General features: G+C 39.2%; 1 protein-coding gene across 2 annotated transcripts in view; it reads right to left on the bottom strand.

The window, feature by feature from the left end:
• Positions 1 to 21,392, bottom strand: part of MARCHF1 (membrane associated ring-CH-type finger 1) — a 383,459-nt gene extending 362,067 nt beyond the window's left edge. For both annotated transcript variants that reach the window (XR_008889453.1, XM_056561343.1), the window contains exon 1: positions 20,491 to 21,392. Coding sequence is in view for 1 of the 2 variants with exons in the window: in XM_056561343.1 (XP_056417318.1) it covers positions 20,491 to 20,589 (99 nt within the window). In the remaining variant the exon portion in view is untranslated. The remainder of the gene's footprint in view (positions 1 to 20,490) is intronic.
• Between the last annotated feature and the right edge of the window lie 257 nt (positions 21,393 to 21,649).

Genomic DNA, 21,649 nt, shown 5'->3' with positions numbered 1-21,649 from the left:
CATGCTCAGGTGTTGGAGACCCTTATCTAGATTTTTATGTTTTATTAGCTTACGATGGTCTTCCCTATACTTCATTCTTCGATTCCAAACACCCTGACTGTTACGGGTTCAACCCTTTATGGTCCTATCTGTATGTTCCTTTTCCATTATTTGGATTTGGATTTCTGAAAAATCTTTAATAAAAATCACAGTTGAAAAAAAAAGTACAGCAGTGGCCACCTGTGTTCCCAGCATGCAGGCAGAGAGGAGCTCTGCCTCTGCCTCATCGCGTCCTGGGCCCGCCTGAGTTGCCGTCTGAGTGCCTAAGCTGCTGCTGCTGCTGAATGTCGCAGCACCAGGCCTCATTTTGAAAACACCACCTGCCAGTGCCACCCACCATATAAGTAATCCCCCCCACCAGCCTGCCCCCCCCCCCACCTGCCTGCCAGTGCCACCATATAGCTAACATCTAAAGGCACTCTGTAGCGGTCCTTCGGCGGCAGATCCGCAGCGTAAAATATTCGGTGGATCCTCTCGTCTGAACGTACCCTTAAAGGGGTATTTCAGATAAGGAAAATGTATACCTTATCCATAGAATAGGGGATAAAAGTTTAATTGTGGGGGGGGTTGTTGGATACATTTTCCTAACCCGCAGTACCCCTTAGGACCTTAAAGTAGATGTGTCATCAAGATCTTTTTTCAGCCATTATGTCCTTGCTGATATGATATAAAACAAACTGGACTTACCTCATGTCGCTCTTTTGGTGTCCTGGCATCACCTCTACAGTCCTCCGCTGCTGTTTTCTTCCTGGTTGCCCATGATCTATGCATCAAACTGCAGCTCAGCTAATCACTGGCCTTAGCCAGCAATAGGCTGAGTGGCAGTGTGATGTATTGAGCCCTGGCCCTGGTCTTCATCCTGGTGCCGTGGCTCAGTGCATCACATTGTCGCTCAATTTATCACCGGACATGGTGGGACATCGCTGCGGCCAGCGATTAGGTGTGACATGTTGATCAGGGGCAACCAGGAAGAAGATAGCAGTGGAGGACTGCAGCGGTGATACACCAAGGAAGCGGTGGCAGGTAAGTGCCATTTGTTGTTTTAGATGCTGGCAGCCCAGGCATAATGGAAGAAAAGTTTTTTGCGCCACTAATTGTACTTTGTAATGAAATCACTCATACCACAAAATCTACAGCGAAATAAAAGTAAAATTATTTGAGGGGGAAATAAAAATAAAAATAAAAAAGCCATTTTGTAAGTTATGGGGGCTTCCCTTTTTATGCAGTGCTTTTTTCGGTAGAAAAAAAAACAAAAAACCTTATCTTTTTTCTATAGGTCCATATGATTACAACGATACTCAATTTATATAGGTTTTGTTATATTTTACTACATTTGAAAAATTCTAACTTTTTGTATGAAAATCAGTATGCCTAAAATTGTCCTTTTCTGATCCCTGAAACTATTCTATTTTCCCATATACAGGGATGTATGAGGGCTCACCTCCAGCGATCCCGCTGTGCCCTTCTCCGGTCACCAGGTGCAATCCTCCTCCTAAGCTGTAGACACGGTTGGGCCCAGAGTGACATTGGGCCCTAGTGTGTCATGCTGCTGCTTAGCTGGCCAAAGTGGGACATCACTACGGTCAGTGGTTGGCACAGCAGCAGTATGAAAAACTGGGCCAAGATGTCACTCTGGGCTAAAAACATGCTGCAGCTCAGGAAGAGTATTGTACCCCAGGACCGGAACAGGACAAAGCGGGAGCGCTGGAGGTGAGTAGAGTTTTTTTTTTCTATAATGTAGAATGGGCATTCTTCTAATGCCTACCTGTTACAGTCTCATCCTCTATTATACTCCCAGAGCTGTGCTCACTATTCTGTTGGTGAGGTCACTGTACACACATTACATTACTTATCCTGTAGTGATCCTGAGTTATATCCTGTATTATACTCTAGAGCTGTATTCAATATTCTGCTGTTGGAGTCACTGTGTACATACATTATATTACGTATCCTGTACTGATCCTGAGCTATATTTTTTATTATAGTCCAGAGCTGTACTCACTATTCTGCTGGTAAGGTCACTGTGTACATACATTACATTACTTATCCTGTACTGCTACTTTGTGTTATAGACTTAGATATAAATGGCAGAAAAGTCTATAAACTAACATTATTATCATCCAAGAAATGTAAGAACATTTGCTAAATCACACAACAATAACAGTAATAATAAGAATATTCATTATTATTATTATTATTATTGTATTAGTCTACGTATATACCCAATGTATATTTACAATACATTTTGAATTCACTTCAAAGGCTTTTCCTCAAAAATATGAATTAAAAACTGCCACAAGAAGTGTTTTTCCAAATGACTCTGGGGGAAATGTTGCATTGTCTGCCTAAATGAAGTCATTTTTATCCCCATTTACCAGTGCATACATCATGTGTAAGTTAGCAAAATTGTGAAGTTCTAAGTAATTTCAAATTGTGGTTTGGTCTCAAGTGAGTTTGCAAAAAACATTCTACTGTTGAGGGTTTTTAGGTTGTTTTTGTCTTTTTTTGTGTACAATCACCATCACCAGTCCTATAGCACTATCTGTTTTATTCCAGTACAGCTGTATCCATGCATTTCACTACTGTTCCTGGGACACATGAGCAGCATTTAGACCATCAAAGAATTTGAAGGCTTTATGTGTCTCAGGAAGAGGTCAGTCCTGGGTCAGCTGACTTTCTGTAAACTATTATACTCCAGAGCTCTACTCCCTATTCTGCTGGTGGAGTCATTGTGTGCATACATTACACTATTTATCCTGTACTGATCCTGAGTTATATCCTGTATTATACCTTTTTTTTTTTTGGGTGGGGGGGGGTGCAATTTTCTGGGATTGCCTCGGGTGCAAAAGGATCTAGCTACAGCTCTGCCCAGAGTGAGGGGGTGTTAGAAGGATGTGCATCTCAACTTGTGCGTCGGCTTTTGAATTTATAGAAAGGTGGTAACTGACACTATGAACCACTATGCATCCCATTGGATAGTAGCTATATGAATATATATATACATATATATATATATATATATATAGAGAGAGAGAGAGAGAGAGAGAGAGAGAGAGAGAGAGAGAGAGAGAGTTGCCCGCTTGTGGTAAAACGTCAGGTAGTTGACAGTCACCCCTTACTGTAGACTTTCCCATTGGCTAAGATCACCTAAATATCATTTGAAGTCTAACTTTTGTTATACACAGTTTTGTACTTTACACAGTGCTGTTATTGTTCGGCCATTACTGTATATACCCCAGTACTAGGTTTCGCACTATCTCATTACCTTTAGTAAAGCTGGCACTAGCTGGTTCTGCATTTCAGTATTCCCAGTGCAGTATCGTGTTCCCTAGTACTGCTTACTGCATATATATTGCAGCAGAAAATTTGGTCTGCTTTATTATAGTTGGTCTGCTTTGTGACATTTGTCATTAATCACTGTGGACCATTATACTTAGTAACCTCTATTTGCCAGGTTTACTGTCAGTGTCCATTTTTGTTTGCAGGAGATGTTCCGCTTGCTTTGTTGTAACTGCTCTTTGGAATTTTGACTATATATTGTATTATACATGCTTTAAAATGAGACCATATAATGATTAGTAAGAAAAGCTAATATCTCTAGACTGCAGTAAATGGGACGTTGGTTTTACAAGATTCATGCAAGCATAGAGATATACTATACATTTCCACAGCAAATGTGACCACTTCCCACCATTGTATAGATAGGCTGTCAGCACTCCATGGGCAGTAATGGGGGTAGGCACATTTAGAAAAGTCAAGGTCCGCACTCGCCAAGTTCTGCTAGAAAATTTGACTATTGAAGTTTTACATATAAGAGTACACAGTACACGTTTCGGCAAATACCTTGCCTTCCTCATCAGCTGTCTAAGACAATGTACTTGCTGGGACCTTAAATGTTCTACACTTTCCAATACCAAAATTTTGCATGACATTTGCACAAGTTATTTCTTCTTTTATACTTATTTTTTACTAAAATAGTGTAATAACCTGTGTCTATACATTAGAAAATATATAAAAACAGCCATAAACATAATTGTAGCGAACACAATCAATTTTCTTTTAATATGAAGAGTCTTGTGTGCTGAGGCTTGGGTACATTTCCCTGGTTGTTTTTAACTAGCCGTGCACATTGGTCCTGAGAGGATGGGGCTCAGTAATTACACAGTAACCAGCTTATAGACTGTTATTTGCAAGACTTTTACAATTGTTCACTGAACTTATTAGAGTTGACCTGCTCTGCAGTACAGTTATACACAAATATCTACTTCATTTTATAGAATTTGATTTAAATGGTAGAAAAGTCCATAAACTGAGCCACTAACATTACAATCATCCAAGAAATGTGAGAACATTTGCAAAATCACACAATAATAATAATCAGAATATTTATTATTATTATTATTATTGTATTAGTCTACTCATATACTTAATGTATATTTAAAATACATTTTGAATTCACTTGAACGGCTTTTCCTCAAAAATATGAATTAAAAACTGCCACAAAAAGTGTTTTTCCAAAAGACTCTGGGGGAAGTGTTGCATTGTCTGCCTAAATCAAGTTATTTTTATCCCCACTTGCCAGTGCATACATCATGTTTACTTTCCCCCATATTTAAAGCTAGCTAAATAGTGAAGTTCTAAGCAAGTTTCAAATTGTGGTCTGGTCTTGAGTGAGTTTGCAAAAAACTTTCTACTCTTGAGGGTTTTTAGGTTGTTTCTTTTTCTTTTTCTTTTTTGTGCACAATCACCATCACCAGTCCTATAGCAGTTTCTATTTTATTCCAGTACAGCTGTAGCCATGCACATCACTACTGTTCCTGGGACACATGAGCAGCATTTAGACCATTAAAAAATTAAAAGGCTTTATGTGTCTCAGGAAGTGGTCAGTCCTGGGTCAGCTGACTTTCTGTAAACTAAAGGATGCCATCATCAGCTATAAACTCACACCTGCTAGCTCACAGATTTCCTTCCTTCCCAGCTCTATCTGTACACTGCTGCTGCTATCTCTCTGGGACCATGATATAGTAGTTATATACCTTCCTTGAAGCTGTTTTGCTGTGCTTTTCCCAAAGCCATTGCCAAAATGGTGCTATTTTTACTGCCACAAATAATATAAAAAAATGTATAATTTTACAACCGTTCTAATTGCAAGAAAAAAACAGCCAAATCATGGCAAAAAAAATGAAAATGACTTTAACCTAAGGACAATATTTCTCTAAATTGCACACAAAGAGTTTGTGAAAGGTGATACAGTGAGGGATAAAGAAAGGGAAATACAGTGAAGAGACTCCATCCCTCTCTATGCAAATTTGAAAATCATTTCAGTGATTGAATTGGAATCAATATGTCACAATGGGCAGGGATTGGGTGAAGCCCTAATCTTGCCCACATCCTCTGTCCCTGCCTACTTGCGTACCCGTCCTAAACAATGGGTCTACAACCACGAGGACGTTCCCTTTCTACTACATGACGTGACAGACAGAGACGAAATAATAAACTACAAAACAGTAGGAGTCGTGGAACAGCTGGAGGCATACAAACTAACAGAGATACACTATGACAAACACAGAGTCAAAACAAAGTCAGTCTTAGCCAAAGTTGGTAACAGAAGATAGCAAAGTAGCAATGCAAATGCCAGAAGAGATGTCAAGAGCCAAGCCAAAAGATCAGAGTACCAAATTAGACAATATATATAAAGGAGTGTTAGCTTCAGTCAACAGGTAACTTTCACAAGCAAAGCACAAGAGAAAAGGATTTACTTATATATGAGAGTGTAGGTGAATGGAGAATCCTGATTGAAAGAAGAAACCAGAGTACAGATAGGCTGGGAAGAAACTCCAACCACACCCATGCAGCTCAGGGCGTTGTCCCAGTAACTAACAAAAACAACAGAACTATGCAGAATTAACCCTACGGGTGCATACAGGACCAGTCATTACACAGTAGGGCTGGAGATCCATGCATGCCACATGAGCTAAAACTAGTAAGGACAAGGCATTCAAAAGAACCTCTACATTATTATCTAATTATAGCCTGTGCTGTACTATGTAAGCAATCATTTGATCAATAACAGCAATTAGCCAATCACAATGGATCTTGCCCCCAACTTTTCTGGCAAACAGTTGCTTTTGTCATGAAATGTTGACAATTGGCTGTTCATTGCCTGCTACATGTGAACTATAGGGATGAATGAGGCCATTCAAATAATAAAATATGTGAACAGACAGGGATCGTCAAAGGAATAGTTTCTTCCTGACATTTCCCTACTCTGGCTCATATGAGGCCCTACTCTATGATGTCCATAGGTCATAAGCAGGCAAATGGGGGTTGACACGATAGGACTAGAGAAGTTACTGCGGAGGTTACAGAGGTAGCAGTCAAACCTGGTGCCAGAGGAAGACCAAGGACTGACTGCAGTAAAATACCTGTTTCATAAATGCTAAATTATAGTTGGATGGGGGGGGCCTGAAAAGCCTTAGATTATACCCCTTTATTTTTATTTTATTTTTTTGTTGTGTCATTTTTAAAACAAAAACTCTAACAATATAACTGGATTATTTGAGAAACATTGTGCTATGTACAATACAGGCATACAATTTTTCAATATAGACAAAAAGAATTGTGAAAGGCACATGAAAGAGTAATTGCAGTAATATGGACTAAAGGTACTCATGGGCAATATTTACATTTACTAAGGGCAAAAAATTTATAAAATGACTTCAGTGGGATGGATGTTAAAAGAAGAACACAGAATTTATTATAAAGGACACAGGGTTTTTTCTTTTTTGCACTTTAGTTTTTTCCACCTCACCTTCTAAAAATCATAACGCTTTTAATTTTCCACCTACAGACATATATGAGGGCTTGTATTTTGCGTCACTAATTGTACTTTGTAATTACATCAATCATTTCACCACAAAATCTATGGCGAAAAAAAATATATATTTTGTGGGACAAAATTGAAAAAAAAAAACTCCACCATTTTGTCATTTTTATTACACCTTATCTTTATTCTGTACGATTCCATAAAATTAAAATGATACCAAACTTATATGGTTTTATTTTGTTTTGTAACTTTTTGTACGAAAATTAGCATGTTTAAAAATGTCCACTTCTGACCCTTATAATTTTTTTATTTTTCCATATATGGGGCTATATAGGTGCTCATATTTTGCACCATGGTTTGTAGTTTTTATTAGTTTATTTATTTGTTTTGATGGGACTTTTTGATATACAAAGTGACCAAAAATACGCAATTCTGGATTTTAGTATTTTTTACGCATACGCCATTGTCTGTTTCGTTTAATTAGCAATATATTTTTATAGTTCAGACATTTACACATGCGGCGGTACCACATATGTTTATGTTTATTTTTGTTTACATATTTTTTTTCATAGGAAAAAGGGGGGTGATTCAAACTTTTATTAGGGAAGGGGTTAAATCGCATTTATTAATTATTTTCTTTTTACCTTTTTTTACACAATTTTTTAGTCCCCATAGGGGACTGTTACATGCAATCACTAGATTGCATACACTGTTCAGTGCTATGCCATAGCATAGCATTGATCGGTATCATCGGTACTCCATTGCTCCAGCCTGCTGCGGCTGACTGGAGCCTTGGAGAATCGATCGGATGGTGAGGAAGCAGGTAAGGGCCCTCCCGCCGTCCTCTCAGCTGATTAGGACATCACAATTTTCCTGCGATGATCCTGATCAGCTCCGCTGATCTGTGTCGTTGCATTTCCGGCATTTTAGATGCCACGATAATCTTTTGTTGCGGCGTCTGTATGGTTAATGCCGGGCATCAGCCCAATCACCAGTGTCCGGCATTAACTGTGGGCCCTGGCTGCTGATAGCAGCTGGGACCAAAAGGATAGGAAGCGAGCTTAGCTCCTGAGCTCGCATCATAGACCTATCACACGACTGTGCCATGTAAATATATACGGTGCAGGTCGTTAAGGGTTAATGATAAAGAAAAAGTACTAACTACAAAAAGAATCCACAATTTCAAGCATATGTTTACTTACATTATAAGGGGACATTTTTATTTACTAAACCTATAGATTCTGAGACTTTTAAACTATGTTCTTTACAACATTGTGGGCTCAAGAAAGTGTATAAAACAATAGGGGGAATAAGATTCAGATGGTTTAGTATGCTGATTCCCTGATATAATAGTATTGCAAGTTTATATGTACTAGTGTACTAGAAGTAGGATTTATTCTGCTTGAAGTTGTGGATACATTTTTATGCACCTGCCCCACTTTTTGTAGTATTTGCAGTATTTTGTCGGAAAAAATTATAAATGTTTATGCATTTTTTTTTTCATTTTGCTTTTGTAAATTTGTTACTATGTTATTTACTATGTGCCCAGCTTTTGAAACATCTTTACCTTTCCAGCTCAAGCTTCCACCAAAATGACAGCAAATAAACTGTCATCCAAAATGTTAAAGCAGACTCTTCTTTAAGGAAGGGAAGACGTCAGGAGGAGTCAGGATACACACTTTACCACACACTGTACTGTGCCACACAGCAGACAGAGTATTAATAGAATTTCTATTTTAGTTTACAAAAAGGTGTTGGCATTAGGTTAGACTTGTAATACAGCAGAGGCTGTAGATCTAAGTGCCTAGTGATGTCACAATTTAAAGCAAAGAAAATATGTTGTGTAAGACAATAGTAATAATTAAAAGACATGCTGTTTATGGCAAATCAGGTCAATCCTTTTTGTAACAGAGCTTAGTGTATTTGTTAACACGGATTTAGTAAAGAACTCTTACAAAACTGCTGTTTAGTAAGCAAATCTCCCACTACTTACACAACTATTAACCCCTTAAGGGCATGTCCCATTTTGCCCCTAGGACACAGACAATTTTCATTTTCCAATTTTCATTCAATGTTTTCCTCCTGGCCTTCTAAATGGCATAACTCTTTTATTTTTCTACCTACAGATACATATGAGAGCTTGTTTTTGGCGTGACCAATTTTACGTTGTATTTTTTTCCATTTACGTCCTTTACCATGTGGGATTATAAACATTATATTTTAATAATTTGGAAAATGATCCACACGGCGATACCAAATATGTTATTTTTTTCTTGTAACATGCAGAACATGTTACTTTCTATGTCACCCAACTCCCATTAAAGTCATTAAGGGCAGGGTTTTAGGCAAGGACACTGCCCTGTGTTTGAAGTGAAAATCAGTGCATTTCGGACATCAAAATGAGCTTCTTTTGCCCACATGAACATACCCTAAGGGTAAGACCTTAACTATATGTTCTAGAATTTCAATAGTGTACAGAGAAGTGGGCTGAAAATTGTGTCTTAAAGGGGAACTCAGGTGGAAACAAGAAGAAAACAAATGTTTTCAGGGGCCTGAAAGTTAAACAGATTTGTAAATTACTTCTATTAAAAAATCTTAATCCTTCCAGTACTTATCAGCTGCTGTCCGTTTCAGGAACTGTCCAGATTAGAATCATATCCCCATAGAAAACTTCTCCTGCTCTGGACAGTTCCTGAAACGGACAGAGGTGTCAGCAGAGAGCACTGTCCGACAGAAAAGAACTTCACAAATTTCTCTGTAGTATATCTGTAGTATACAGCAGCTGATAAGTACTGGAAGGGTTAAGATTTTTAAATAGAAGGGATTTACAAATCTGTTTAACTTTCTTGCACCAGTTGATTTGAAAAAAAAACTTCCACCGGATTTCCCCTTTAATAGCATAAAGCTTACAATGTTCGTACATGAGAAACAATACTATTTAAGGCCATTATATAACTGCAGGTTCTATGTGTAATTTTTATTTGTGCCTAAACTAGTTTGTGGTGACTAGCCACTATGATGTCGCCTGTACCCTGCACACACAGTGGAGGGGATCATGCTTTCCTTTATAGCACACACTAAGAAGCAGCAATAGTAAGGATGACATTAGAGAGCAGTAGTGAATATTTTAACTTGTAAATTAAGCCTTGGATCTGGAACTCACATTGGTCTTTTTGCAATCTCTCGGTGTCTCTCTTTGCAATCTCTCTGGCGTCATGCACGGCAGGTCCCGGCTGCTATCGATCCCGCGTATGTCCGCCAAGAAACCCCTCAGATGCCGTGGTCAATACAGATCACAGCATCTGCGGCAGTGCAGTACTTTGAATGGATGATCGGATCGCCCGCATCGCTGACGCGGGGATCCGATCATCCAGCATGGCAGCCGGAGGTTCCCTCACCTGTCTCCGGCTGTCTCCCGGGGTCTTCTGCTCTGGTCTGAGATCGAGCAGACCAGAGCAGAAGATCACCGATAACACTGATCAGTGCTATGCTCTATGCATAGCACTGAACAGTATTAGCAATCAAATGATTGCTATAAATAATTCCCTATGGACTCAGGGTTTTTCAGTTTTTGCACTTTCGTTTTTTCCTCCTTACCTTTTAAAAATCATAACCCTTTCAATTTTCCACCTAAAAATCCATATTATGGCTTATTCTTTGCGTCGCCAATTCTACTTTGCAGTGATATTAGTCATTTTACCCAAAAATGCACAGCGAAACGTAAAAAAAAATCATTGTGCGACAAAATCGAAGAAAAAAATTCCATTTTGTAAATTTTGGGGGCTTCCGTTTCTACGCAGTGCATATTTCGGTAAAAATTACACCTTATCATTATTCTGTAGGTCCATATGGTTAAAATGATACCCTACTTATATAGGTTTGATTTTGTCGCACTTCTGGAAAAAATCATAACTACATGCAGGAAAATGTATACATTTAAAAATGTCATCTTCTGACCCCTATAACTTTTTTATTTTTCCATGTACAGGGCAGTATGAGGACTCATTTTTTTGCGCTGTTATCTGAAGTTTTTATTGCTATGATTTTTGTTTTGATCGGACTTTTTGATCACTTTTTATTCATTTTTTAATGGTATAAAAAGTGACCAAAAATTTGCTTTTTTGGACTTTGAAATTTTTTTGCGCGTACGCCATTGACCATGTGGTTTAATTAATTATATATTTTTATAGTTCGGACATTTACACACGCGGCGATACCATATATGTTTATTTTTTTTTACACTGTTTTATTTTTTTATGGGAAAAAGGGGGTTATTCAAACTTTTATTAGGGAAGGGGTTAAATGACCTTTATTAACACTTTTTTTTTACTTTTTTTGTAGTGTTATAGGTCCCATAGGGACCTATAACACTGCACACACTGATCTTTTACACAGATCACAGGCGTGTATTAACACGCCTGTGATCAGTGTTATCGGCGCTTGACTGCTCCTGCCTGGATCTCAGGCACGGAGCAGTCATTCGCCGATCGGACACCGAGGAGGCAGATAGGGGCCCTCCCGATGTCCTGTAAGCTGTTCGGGATGCCGCGATTTCACCGCGGCGGTCCCGAACAGCCCGACTGAGCAGCCGGGTCACTTTCACTTTCACTTTAGAAGCGGCAGTCAGCTTTGACCGCCGCTTCTAAAGGGTTAATACCGCACATCGCCGCGATCGGCGATGTGTGGTATTAGCTGCGGGTCCCGGCCGTTGATGAGTGCCGGGACCAATGTGATATGATGCGGGATCGCGGCGCGATCACGCTTCATATCGCGGAAGCCGGCGCCGGACGTAGATATATGTCCTGCGTCGTTAAGGGGTTAAAGGGGTATTCCAGGCCAAAACTTTTTTTTATATATATCAACTGGCTCTGGAAAGTTAAACAGATTTGCAAATTACTTAAAAAATCTTAATCCTTCCAATAGTTATTAGCTTCTGAAGTTGAGTTGTTGTTTTCTGTCTAACTGCTCTCTGATGACTCACGTCCCGGGAGCTGTGCAGTTCCTATGGGGATATTCTCCCATCATGCACAGCTCCAGGGACGTGACATCATCATTGAGCAGTTAGACAGAAAACTTCAGAAGCTAATAACTATTGGAAGGATTAAGATTTGTTAATAGAAGTACTTTACAAATCTGTTTAACTTTCTGGAGCCAGTTGATATATATATAAAAAAAGGTTTTGCCTGGAATACCCCTTTAAGGCCAAAATGGGCCTGGTCCTTAAGGGGATAAACTTCCCCCTTCCAATCTCACTCTTCACCCCTCCTGTCTCCATAAACTAGTGTGAACAGCATGCAATCTGACCACTGAGTGAGATCTTTTCTATAGTGAGGTCTATTTTCTATACACAGGATAAAGTTGATTTTTTTTCTTTCAGAATTAAAGGGGTATTCCGGGCAAAAATCATTTTATCCCCTATCCAAAGGACCCCCCTGCGATCTCCCTGCAGCACCCGCATTCTATGCGGGAGCTGTGTCTCCAGTTTCGAAAACCTCCGTGTTTCCGGGACTGGGGACGTGACGTCACACCACGCCCCCTCCATTCATGTCTAAGGGAGGGGGCGTGATGGCCCGGAGGTTTCCAAAACTGGAGACGCAGCTCCTGCATAGAATGTGGGTGCTGCAAGGAGATCGCGGGGGGTCCCAGCGGTGCCCCCTCTCGCGAACAGACATCTTATACCCTATGCTTTGGATAGGGAATAAAATGTTTTTGCCCAGAATACCCCTTTAATGAAAATTTAGCAGGGGGAGAAGAAAGAAGCCTGATAGAGAAAATACTTTTCTCAGAAAATATATATTGTAAATTTTCTTACGTTCACATGTAGAGATGAGCGAATCGAATCGGACGAATCCCAATTCGTTCCAAATTTCATGAAAAATTAGATCCTGACCGAATCCCAATTTCCACTAGATACGAATAACGAATTTCTTCATTCTCTGCATTTTGATATTATTCTAAGGCTACAATTCCACTGAGTTTTTGCAGTAAAAAATGGACAGAAGGGATCAAAAAAAATGTAGCCGACAATAATAAATATGTAAAAGGGGGCCATTTAAATGTAAAAATAATATATTTTTTAGAATAAATTTTGTTAAACTTTTTTTTTGTAATGTATTTTAATAATGTGTTTATTAAAGTGTGTGTGTTTTAATAAATTTTTTAGGTAGTACGAATACTTCTAGCATGAAACAGACTGTTTCATGATGGGAGTAGTAGTACCTATACTAATAGATAAATCACCTTGGGTTCTGACACCCATTGCGATCCTCCTATATAATGTATAGATGCGGCGGCCAGCCGCTCTTCTGCGCGATCCTGCACTATGTTCTGAGATGTAAAGTTCTTCATATCACGGATTCATATTTCACGCAGAGAGCTGTGATTGGCCAAATGGTTCCAGCCATTCACAACTTTCTGCGGGAAATATGAACAATATGTATTTACACACACTGCTCAAAAAACATAAAGGGAACAGTAAGATAACACATCCTAGATCTGAATGAATGAACTAATCTTATGAAATCCTTTCGACTTTACATAGTTGAATGTGCTGACAACAAAATCACACAAAAATTATCAAAGGAAATCAAATTTGTCAACCCATGGAGGTCTGGATATGAAGTCACACTCAAAATCAAAGTGGAAAACCACACTACAGGCTGATTCATATTTGATGTAATGTCCTTAAAACAAGTCAAAATGAGGCTCAGTAGTGTTTATGGCCTCCACATGCCCGTATGACCTCTAAACAACTCCTGGGCATGCTCCTGATGAGGTGGCGGATGGTCTCCTGAGGGATATCCTCCCAGACCTGGAATAAAGCATCCACCAACTCCTGGACAGCCTGTGGTGTAATGTGGCATTGGTGGATGGAGCGAGACAAGATGTCCCAGATGGGCTCAATCGGATTCAGGTCTGGGGAACGGGCGGACAGTCCATAGCATCAATGCCTTCCTCTTGCAGGAACTGCTGACACACTCCAGCCACATGAGGTCTAGCACATGAGAAACCCAGGGCCAACCGCACCAGCATATGGTCTCACAAGGGGTCTGAGGATCTCATCTCGATACCTAATGGCAGTCAGCCTACCTGTGGCAACCACATTGAGGGCTGTGCGGCCCCCCCCAAAGAAATGCCAACCCACACCATTACTGACCCACCGCCAAACCGGTCATGCTAGAGGATGTTGCAGGCAGCAGAACATTCTCCAAGGCGTCTCCAGACTCTGTCACGTCTGTCACATGTGCTCAGTGTGAACCTGCTTTCATCTGTGAAGAGCACAGGGTGCCAGTGGTGAATTTGCCAATCTTGGTGTTCTCTGGCAAATGCCAAACGTCCTGCACAGTGTTAGGCTGTAAGCACAACCCCCACCTGTGGACGTCGGGCCCTCATACCACCTTCATGGAGTCTGTTTCTGACCGTTTGAGTGGACACATGCACATTTGTGGCTGCTGTAGGTCATTTTACAGGGCTCTCGCAGTGTTCCTCCTGCTCCTCCTTGCACAAAGTTGGAGGTAGCGGTCCTGTTGCTGGGTTGTTGCCGTCCTACGGCCTCCTCCTGGTAGTGCCTCCATGCTCTGGACACTACGCCGACTGACACAGCAAACTTTCTTACCACAGCATGGTTGTGCCATGCTGGATGAGCTGCACTACCTGAGCCACTTATGTGGGTTGTAGACTCCATCTCATGCTACCACTGGAGTGAAAGCACCGCCAGCATTCAAAGTGACCAAAACATCAGCCAGGAAACAAAGGAATAGTGATGAGCGGCAGGGGCCATATTCAAATTTTTTGCGAATATTCGTCCTATGTTCGCGAAATTCGCATATTCGCTATGTTCGTTCTATTTTTTTTCAAGTGAAAATCCATAATGAGATTCACATAGTGCACACGTGCGATTATATCTTTCAACTAATAGAATGGAGGAATCAGTGCCCTCTAACTGGAAGTGCCGATATTCGCATATTTGCGAATATTTGCATATCCACATATATTCAAATATTTTCACATATTCGCAAAAAAAAAATTATGAATATTCATCATTACGAATATATATCACTATATTCAAAATATTTGTGATATCGCAAAGTGCCAATATTCGCGGTGAAAATTTGCATTTCGAATATTCGCGCTCAACACTACATAGGAACTGAGAAGTGGTCACCACCTGCAGAACCACTCTTTTATTGGGGGTGTCTTGCTAATTGCCTATAATTTCCACCTGCTTTCTGTTCCATTTGCACAACATCATGTGAAATTGATTGTCAATCAGTGTTGCTTCCTGAGTGGACAGTGTGATTTCACAAGTGTGATTGACTTGGAGTTACATTGTGTTATTTAAGTGTTCCCTTTATTTTTCGAGCCACTCCCGACACCCACTGCGAGCATCCTGTATAATGTATAGATGCGATGCACGGCCGCTCTTCTCTGGTCCCTTGCACTGCCATATATATATATATATATATATATATATATATATATATATATATATACCTATCATTCATATTTCCCGCAGAGAGTTGTGATTAGCTGGAACCATCTAGCCAATCACAGCTTTCTGTGGGAAATATGAATCTGTGATGTGAAGAACTTCACATCGCAGAACATAGTGCAGGATCCTGCAGAAGAGTAATGTAATCTATACATTATATAGGAGTATCGCAACGGGTGTCAGATCCCGGGGCGATCTGTCTATTAGTACAGGTACTACTACTCCCATCATGGAACAGTCTGTTCCATGCTGGGAGTAGTGGTTCTACCTTAAAAATGCGAAAGAAAAGAAAAAAAAAAAGGAAAAAGTTAAAAACACACACTTTCTTATATCGATTAACCATGAATTTATTAGGATCGAATTGAATTTTTTCAAAAAATTCGGCGAATCAGCCAAATCGAATTTTTCAAAAATTTGCTCATCTCTATTCACATGTATTATTGATTTATACAAATTTTGTTGAAGTGACAGTGACCATTCAAATGTCCACCTTTTAACAGAATGTTGTTTTTAGGTAACATTTTGTGGCATTATAATATACCATTACAGTGAACAAACAGCTGTATTTCTCTTATATAGAACTCAAAGTCTTTTTGTCACGTAGGGCAGGAAATAGTGCATCCCAAAGTTCAACCAGAAGCGCTTTCCTTGCCTACTTGCATATCTGCCCTAGGCAGCCGATCCACGACTGAACGGCTGTCCCTGCACTTTAGAAGGTGCAGGGGCGTCACAAGTCAAAATAATAAATTGAACTGTACAGATTTCAGAAAAGCATGTCTGTACAGAGGTCAAAAAGAGCAGGCAAGAAAAAACAAACTGGAAACAAGGTTAGATATAATGGCAGGTATGCAAAAAAGTAATAAACAGGTATCAGAAATATATAACAGCAGGTATATCGAGTACTGACTAACAGGTTCAGGACCAAAATAATACAGCTGGTAGAGAGAAATGACAAACAGGTTTCCATAAGGATGTTGCAGCAGGTTTAACAGGAATGAAGGTGAGTGAACAGGTAACTGAAGTCAGTCAGATGAGAATTAACAGATTCAAGATGAAACAAGACTTAACAGAAGTAAAACATTCAAGGCTAGGAATAAGTAAGAAAAGCAATGGATCAGGACGTATGCTGGAGTGAAGCACAAAACACAAACAGGTCAGAATACAAGTCAAGATACAGGTTCAAGTAACAGACAAGACAGAAATACAACACACAAGGCAAGGGGCAAAGCAAGTGAAAAAATGATCAAGCTTTATACCAAAATAAAGTATGAAACACAAATTGGTCAGAATAAGTCATGATACAGATTCAGGTAACAGATGTAAACTAGACATACAATAAAACTGAAACAGAACAAGGCTAACAATTAGATAAATGGATCAATACAATAAAGCCATGGCAAAATCAAACTAACAAGTCAGAACTAAAACAGTCAAGACTAAAATCTAGCAAAACAAGAGCCAAGCCAGAAGGCTAAGGAAGAATCAAAATACCCCACCTCAACTGCTAACTGGCCTGTAACTCTTAACTGACCAATATGGTTCCCCTTTGCTTCTCTTCATACAGATATAAAGATAAAACATATGATGTTGACAACCTACAGCCATTATTAGGTTAAATTTAGGAGTTTACATCATACTTGCAAGGGCGTTATTGTTTGTAAGAGGTTTTCTTCTATGGTTCATAGAGTAGGGTCCAGATCGGGGAAGCCCTGTAAGCTGTCCTAATAAGATATATGGAACGTGATTTTCTTTGCCATGCATGTGGTACAGATGGCTGTGTGAGAAGAAACTGGAACCGTGGACTTTTGCATTAAAAAAACTAAAATTATTCTGAACATAATTTCTATTTACAAAAATAATGAACGGTTAAAAAACACAACAAAGCCTTAATACAAGGAACAATTATCAGATTGGTCACACTATCTGGTAACAGAAATCAGGTAATCTACAGCCAGCTTTTCCAAAGAACTATTTTCTCTGCTGTAACCATTAATGGTTACACTATATTATCAGATTGGATGTCAACAGTGGGAGTTCACATGACAAGTAATAATTTTTTGGGAAATTGACTATACTGGTCAATTAAACTCAATGGGCCCTTCAAGGGAACTCAATTTACATTGGCAACTTTTTTTTTGACAGACAGACAACAAATATTGACAGCCTAAGGGAAAAATGTAACAATATAGCCTTAAACAATTCATTATAAATCAGTTTGCCAAAATGTAACTCTTTTTCTACTACAAAATGTTTGTTTTGTATGCTAATTAACATTCAAATTAAAATTACAATCAGCACCTCTGTTATCTTTATTTTTTCCCTCTTTAAATTACATCTAAAGGGAACATGTCATCCATCTTATGCTGTCCAACCCGTGGGCAGCAGAAAACAGGTGCAGACAGCATCATGTTAGGATTTCATGAATTACTCTGATACGTCTGACATTTCAGAGTTATCAGAGTTTAAAAATGAAACCAATCCCTGGTAACAAGTCATGGGGGCAGGTCCCAATGGCTGCTCTCTGCCCCACCAGTACTGAGTGACGCATTTCTCCTTATACACCGATAGGGAGACATGCATCATTCAGGTTGGCCAGGCAGAAAGCAGCCACTGGGACCTGTTCCCTGTGACTAATTACCAGGGTCATTTTCAAATTATTATTAATCTGAAATGGCTGAATGTATCAGAGTAACTGATAGTGTTCTGATATCATGCTACTTGCGATTTGGGCAACATAAAAATTATGACAGGTTCACATGTATATTTAAAAGTGACATACAGCTTTACATCAAGCATTTTGATATATTTTATGCCATGGTCCCTACCGCTTCAGATAAAATTGCCCAGTGTTATTTTAATATTACACAAATGATCTATGCCTATATTATTATGGTGAATTGGTGAGCAAATATTTGTAATGTCCCCAATATTATTTGTAAACATCCTATCTATGGCTTTAATAGTTGGGGTGGCATAGTACTAAAAATTATTTTTAAAGGGCATGGTCAGCATGGTCCTAGCAGTGGCAGGGCATCAGACAGGTGAGTATGCCTTTTTTAACTCCATTAACAAATTTTTGCAAACAAGAATTGGCAATATTATTTTTTTATCATTATGAAGGGGATTTATCAAGCTCTGTAGCACATTTTTTTTTTTTGCATAAAAAAAGCCGCACATACTTGCGCACGTTCTACTTTTCTATACATGCTGCGACTTTTAGATTTTTTGCTTATTCCAAAGCACATTTCTGAAATCTGCTCACATAGTAATTTATCTTTTTTTTTTTTTTTTTTTTTTTTTGCTTTACAGTGGTCATGTATGGATCAAATGCGATAGTTGCTATTTATAAAGAAAAAAAGTTGCATCTCCATTTAAAAGTCGCATATGCATTCCAGGTCCAATCTGTCTTACAGAAAGTGCACACGTCTGCAGAAAAGGACATTAACACCCACTTTAACAACCGTTCTTGTTCTGCATCATGCAACAAAGCTACTACATTAATGTTAATTTTAATTATAGAAAAAAATTATTATATAATTAATAAATCTATTAATTTTAAGGTTGAAAATACACACTGCACACCTTGTTAATGTTAGGACACGTACATGCTGGTGTACCCACTACATTTTAAAATTAATGTTGTGTTAAAATAGAATAAGGCAAAAAATTATTGTGTAAGACTTTTTACAGACTACGTAAATAACCCATATGTGGCACTAAAATGTTTCCTTTAAAAAAAAGAAACATCCATAGTAATACAGCTTCATGCACATTTTGGGGTGGGTAACGTACCGAGCCGTTTTTTTCTTTTGTGGCGTTACTATTGTTTATGTGCCTGTTGGTGCTGCGCTGTCTTCCTTCCTGATGTAAACTCCTGCCTCAGCGCAGCGACGCAGGACTCCGCCCACTAATGTCACAAAATGCAGGCTCAAAATTAAACAAAAAAGCCTCCAGAGTACAGATATTCAAGGTGTGGCATAGTATGTTTTTAATATTTTTTTATTTCTGAGGAGGGTGGATGGGTTGTTGTGGGACAGTTGGAGTGCAGCTATTTAGTGCCAGGCAGGCCAGGCAGGATGTCACCCGATGCGATATGCCCCCCCCCCCCCCCCCCTCCCCGTCACTCTCTAGCAACCCTACTGGTAATAAAGGGTAGATAAAGAACTTCAGCTATTAACATAAGGGAAAACTTTTTTGCTTTAAAAAATACTTTTGTGAGCGGGTTTCCCGTATTTTGCTTACGTGTGATTTGTTTATCAAGGTCGTCTGACTATTTGATAAATAGGTCGCATGTAAGCAAAAGTAAGTAAAGAAAATTGTCATATAAAAGCCATACATATGAAAAGAATGATAAATCTCTTTCTATATTGTTTTCCACATGGCCACTAAGTATCAAGCCCCCAGATTTTAGAACTTCAAAATAACTAAAGAAAGCATATGGATAGATAGTGTTTATATAATTAGATCATTAGTCATATATCAATGAATACTTTTTTAAACATTAAAATAACTTAATTTCTCACATAAAAAACTTACTTTAAAGTCTACTTTGATTGGCACACCGTAAGTATTATAAGAATAAGCAATTTGACATTTCTGAGACACAAAAACATTCCATCATAATAATCCTGACTCCCTTTGTGCTCCATTCATTAGACAGAAGGATTACAATTAATTATGAGGCTGGTAAGAATGCAATGATTGGCTCTTTACAGAAGGTCTACGTGTGCTTCATATAGCTTCCTACAGCTCAAGACTCAGTAAGTGCCAATGAAAGCTTGAATGAATTGCTAGTCATTTATGCCACATACATTAACACTACTATGAGTTTCATTTTCCTAATGCTGCCATTATTGCTTTTAGTAATTTTGTGTTTATGCATTTTTAACTCTCTGTTCTTTGAGTCTCAGAACTCTATGCACAAACACAAACTAAGTCATAATAGAAAGAAGCCCTTATTCAGTATTATCATTACAAAGCAGCCAGCTTTATCATAATACGGACCTGGATGTCCAGCTAGCGATGAAAGCGTTATGCATGCATTACAATTTGCCAAGATTTGTCGTGAAAAGCATGCCTTGTATCTGTCATAGATCATAGTGTATATACTGGGCAAGAGCAACCCAGTACTTACCTCAACTTCTTTATTCTTCTGTCTGTTTTTTCCCATTGAACTTCTCCCATTGCTAGCAGTTTCCCTTGCAGGGACTACAGAAATCTGTTGCAGGGGCATCTTGTCGGTGTTGCAGGTAACCAATACCTGATTGGATGCTTGGTATTTTCACTCCCCCTTTGTAGCCCACCTGTATAACAGCTCATATCCTTGAATTTCCAAGATCAGTTCTATGCACAAACATAAAAAAAAGAGTAAATGTTCTTGGAAACGAAGGTTTAAAAGCAATCCAGATCTTCAGTAAGCAAAGGATACAAAAAAGCCATAATCCAGTTAGTTTTGCAAAAAAAAAGATGAACACGACAAGTTGTTGGTAATATGCTCTGTCATTCGAAACACCCTTTCACTCCCCCAGGAGCAGTGGGCAATTCAATTTCTATGGTACCTAATAGCTGTCATGGAAACCAAGGAAACCTGGGTCTCACAGGCCATTATTAGCAAGCGCTTTCTCTAATGGCACAGACTTCCACATTTGCAGCGGCTGCCACTTCTGCTTTTGTTTCCCACTTGATTCCCCAGGAGGCTACTAAGCACCCTGAGACACTGCATCATGCTGACTTGGTAAATAGGCATAAGGCTGAAAAGCTTAGTGCCCTATTTTGGAGTCAAATCTCTTCCTTGAAAAGCGCAGATAGCTTGCTGTGTCGTTCATGCGTCTAATCTGCTTAGGTCAAAGGATCTGCCTTCAATTGCGGAGCAGCAGTGAGTGAATCAGGTGTAAAGAAGAATACCACACTGGCAGAAGCAATGTGCTCCTCTGAAGGTGATTGTACGGCTCTATCCACTTGCTGTATTGTGTGTATATGAGACAGAATCAGCTGCTGCAGCACAGGCAGAATCAACAGACACTGGAAACACACACAGACGTCCGCACACAATGCTCACATGCTACGCTGGCAAGCTGTATACTTCTATAAGCGTGGCATTTACAGCAGCTGCCTTATTACCCATGGAAGACATTAACTTTAGGCTTTCGGTCACGTGTATGACATTATCTGCTGGCAGCGCTGATTAAAATACTAATTTGTAAAGTGTTTATATTCTCACTGTCTGGAAAAAAGTGAGATTAATGGAAGTGAAACATGCGGGAGAGATGGTCGCTAATGGGGACCTGACAAAA

This window comes from Hyla sarda, chromosome 1 (genome assembly GCF_029499605.1).
Source record: "Hyla sarda isolate aHylSar1 chromosome 1, aHylSar1.hap1, whole genome shotgun sequence".
NCBI classification, from domain to species: Eukaryota; Metazoa; Chordata; class Amphibia; order Anura; family Hylidae; genus Hyla; species Hyla sarda.
This window is presented reverse-complemented; position numbering and strand designations above follow the sequence as displayed.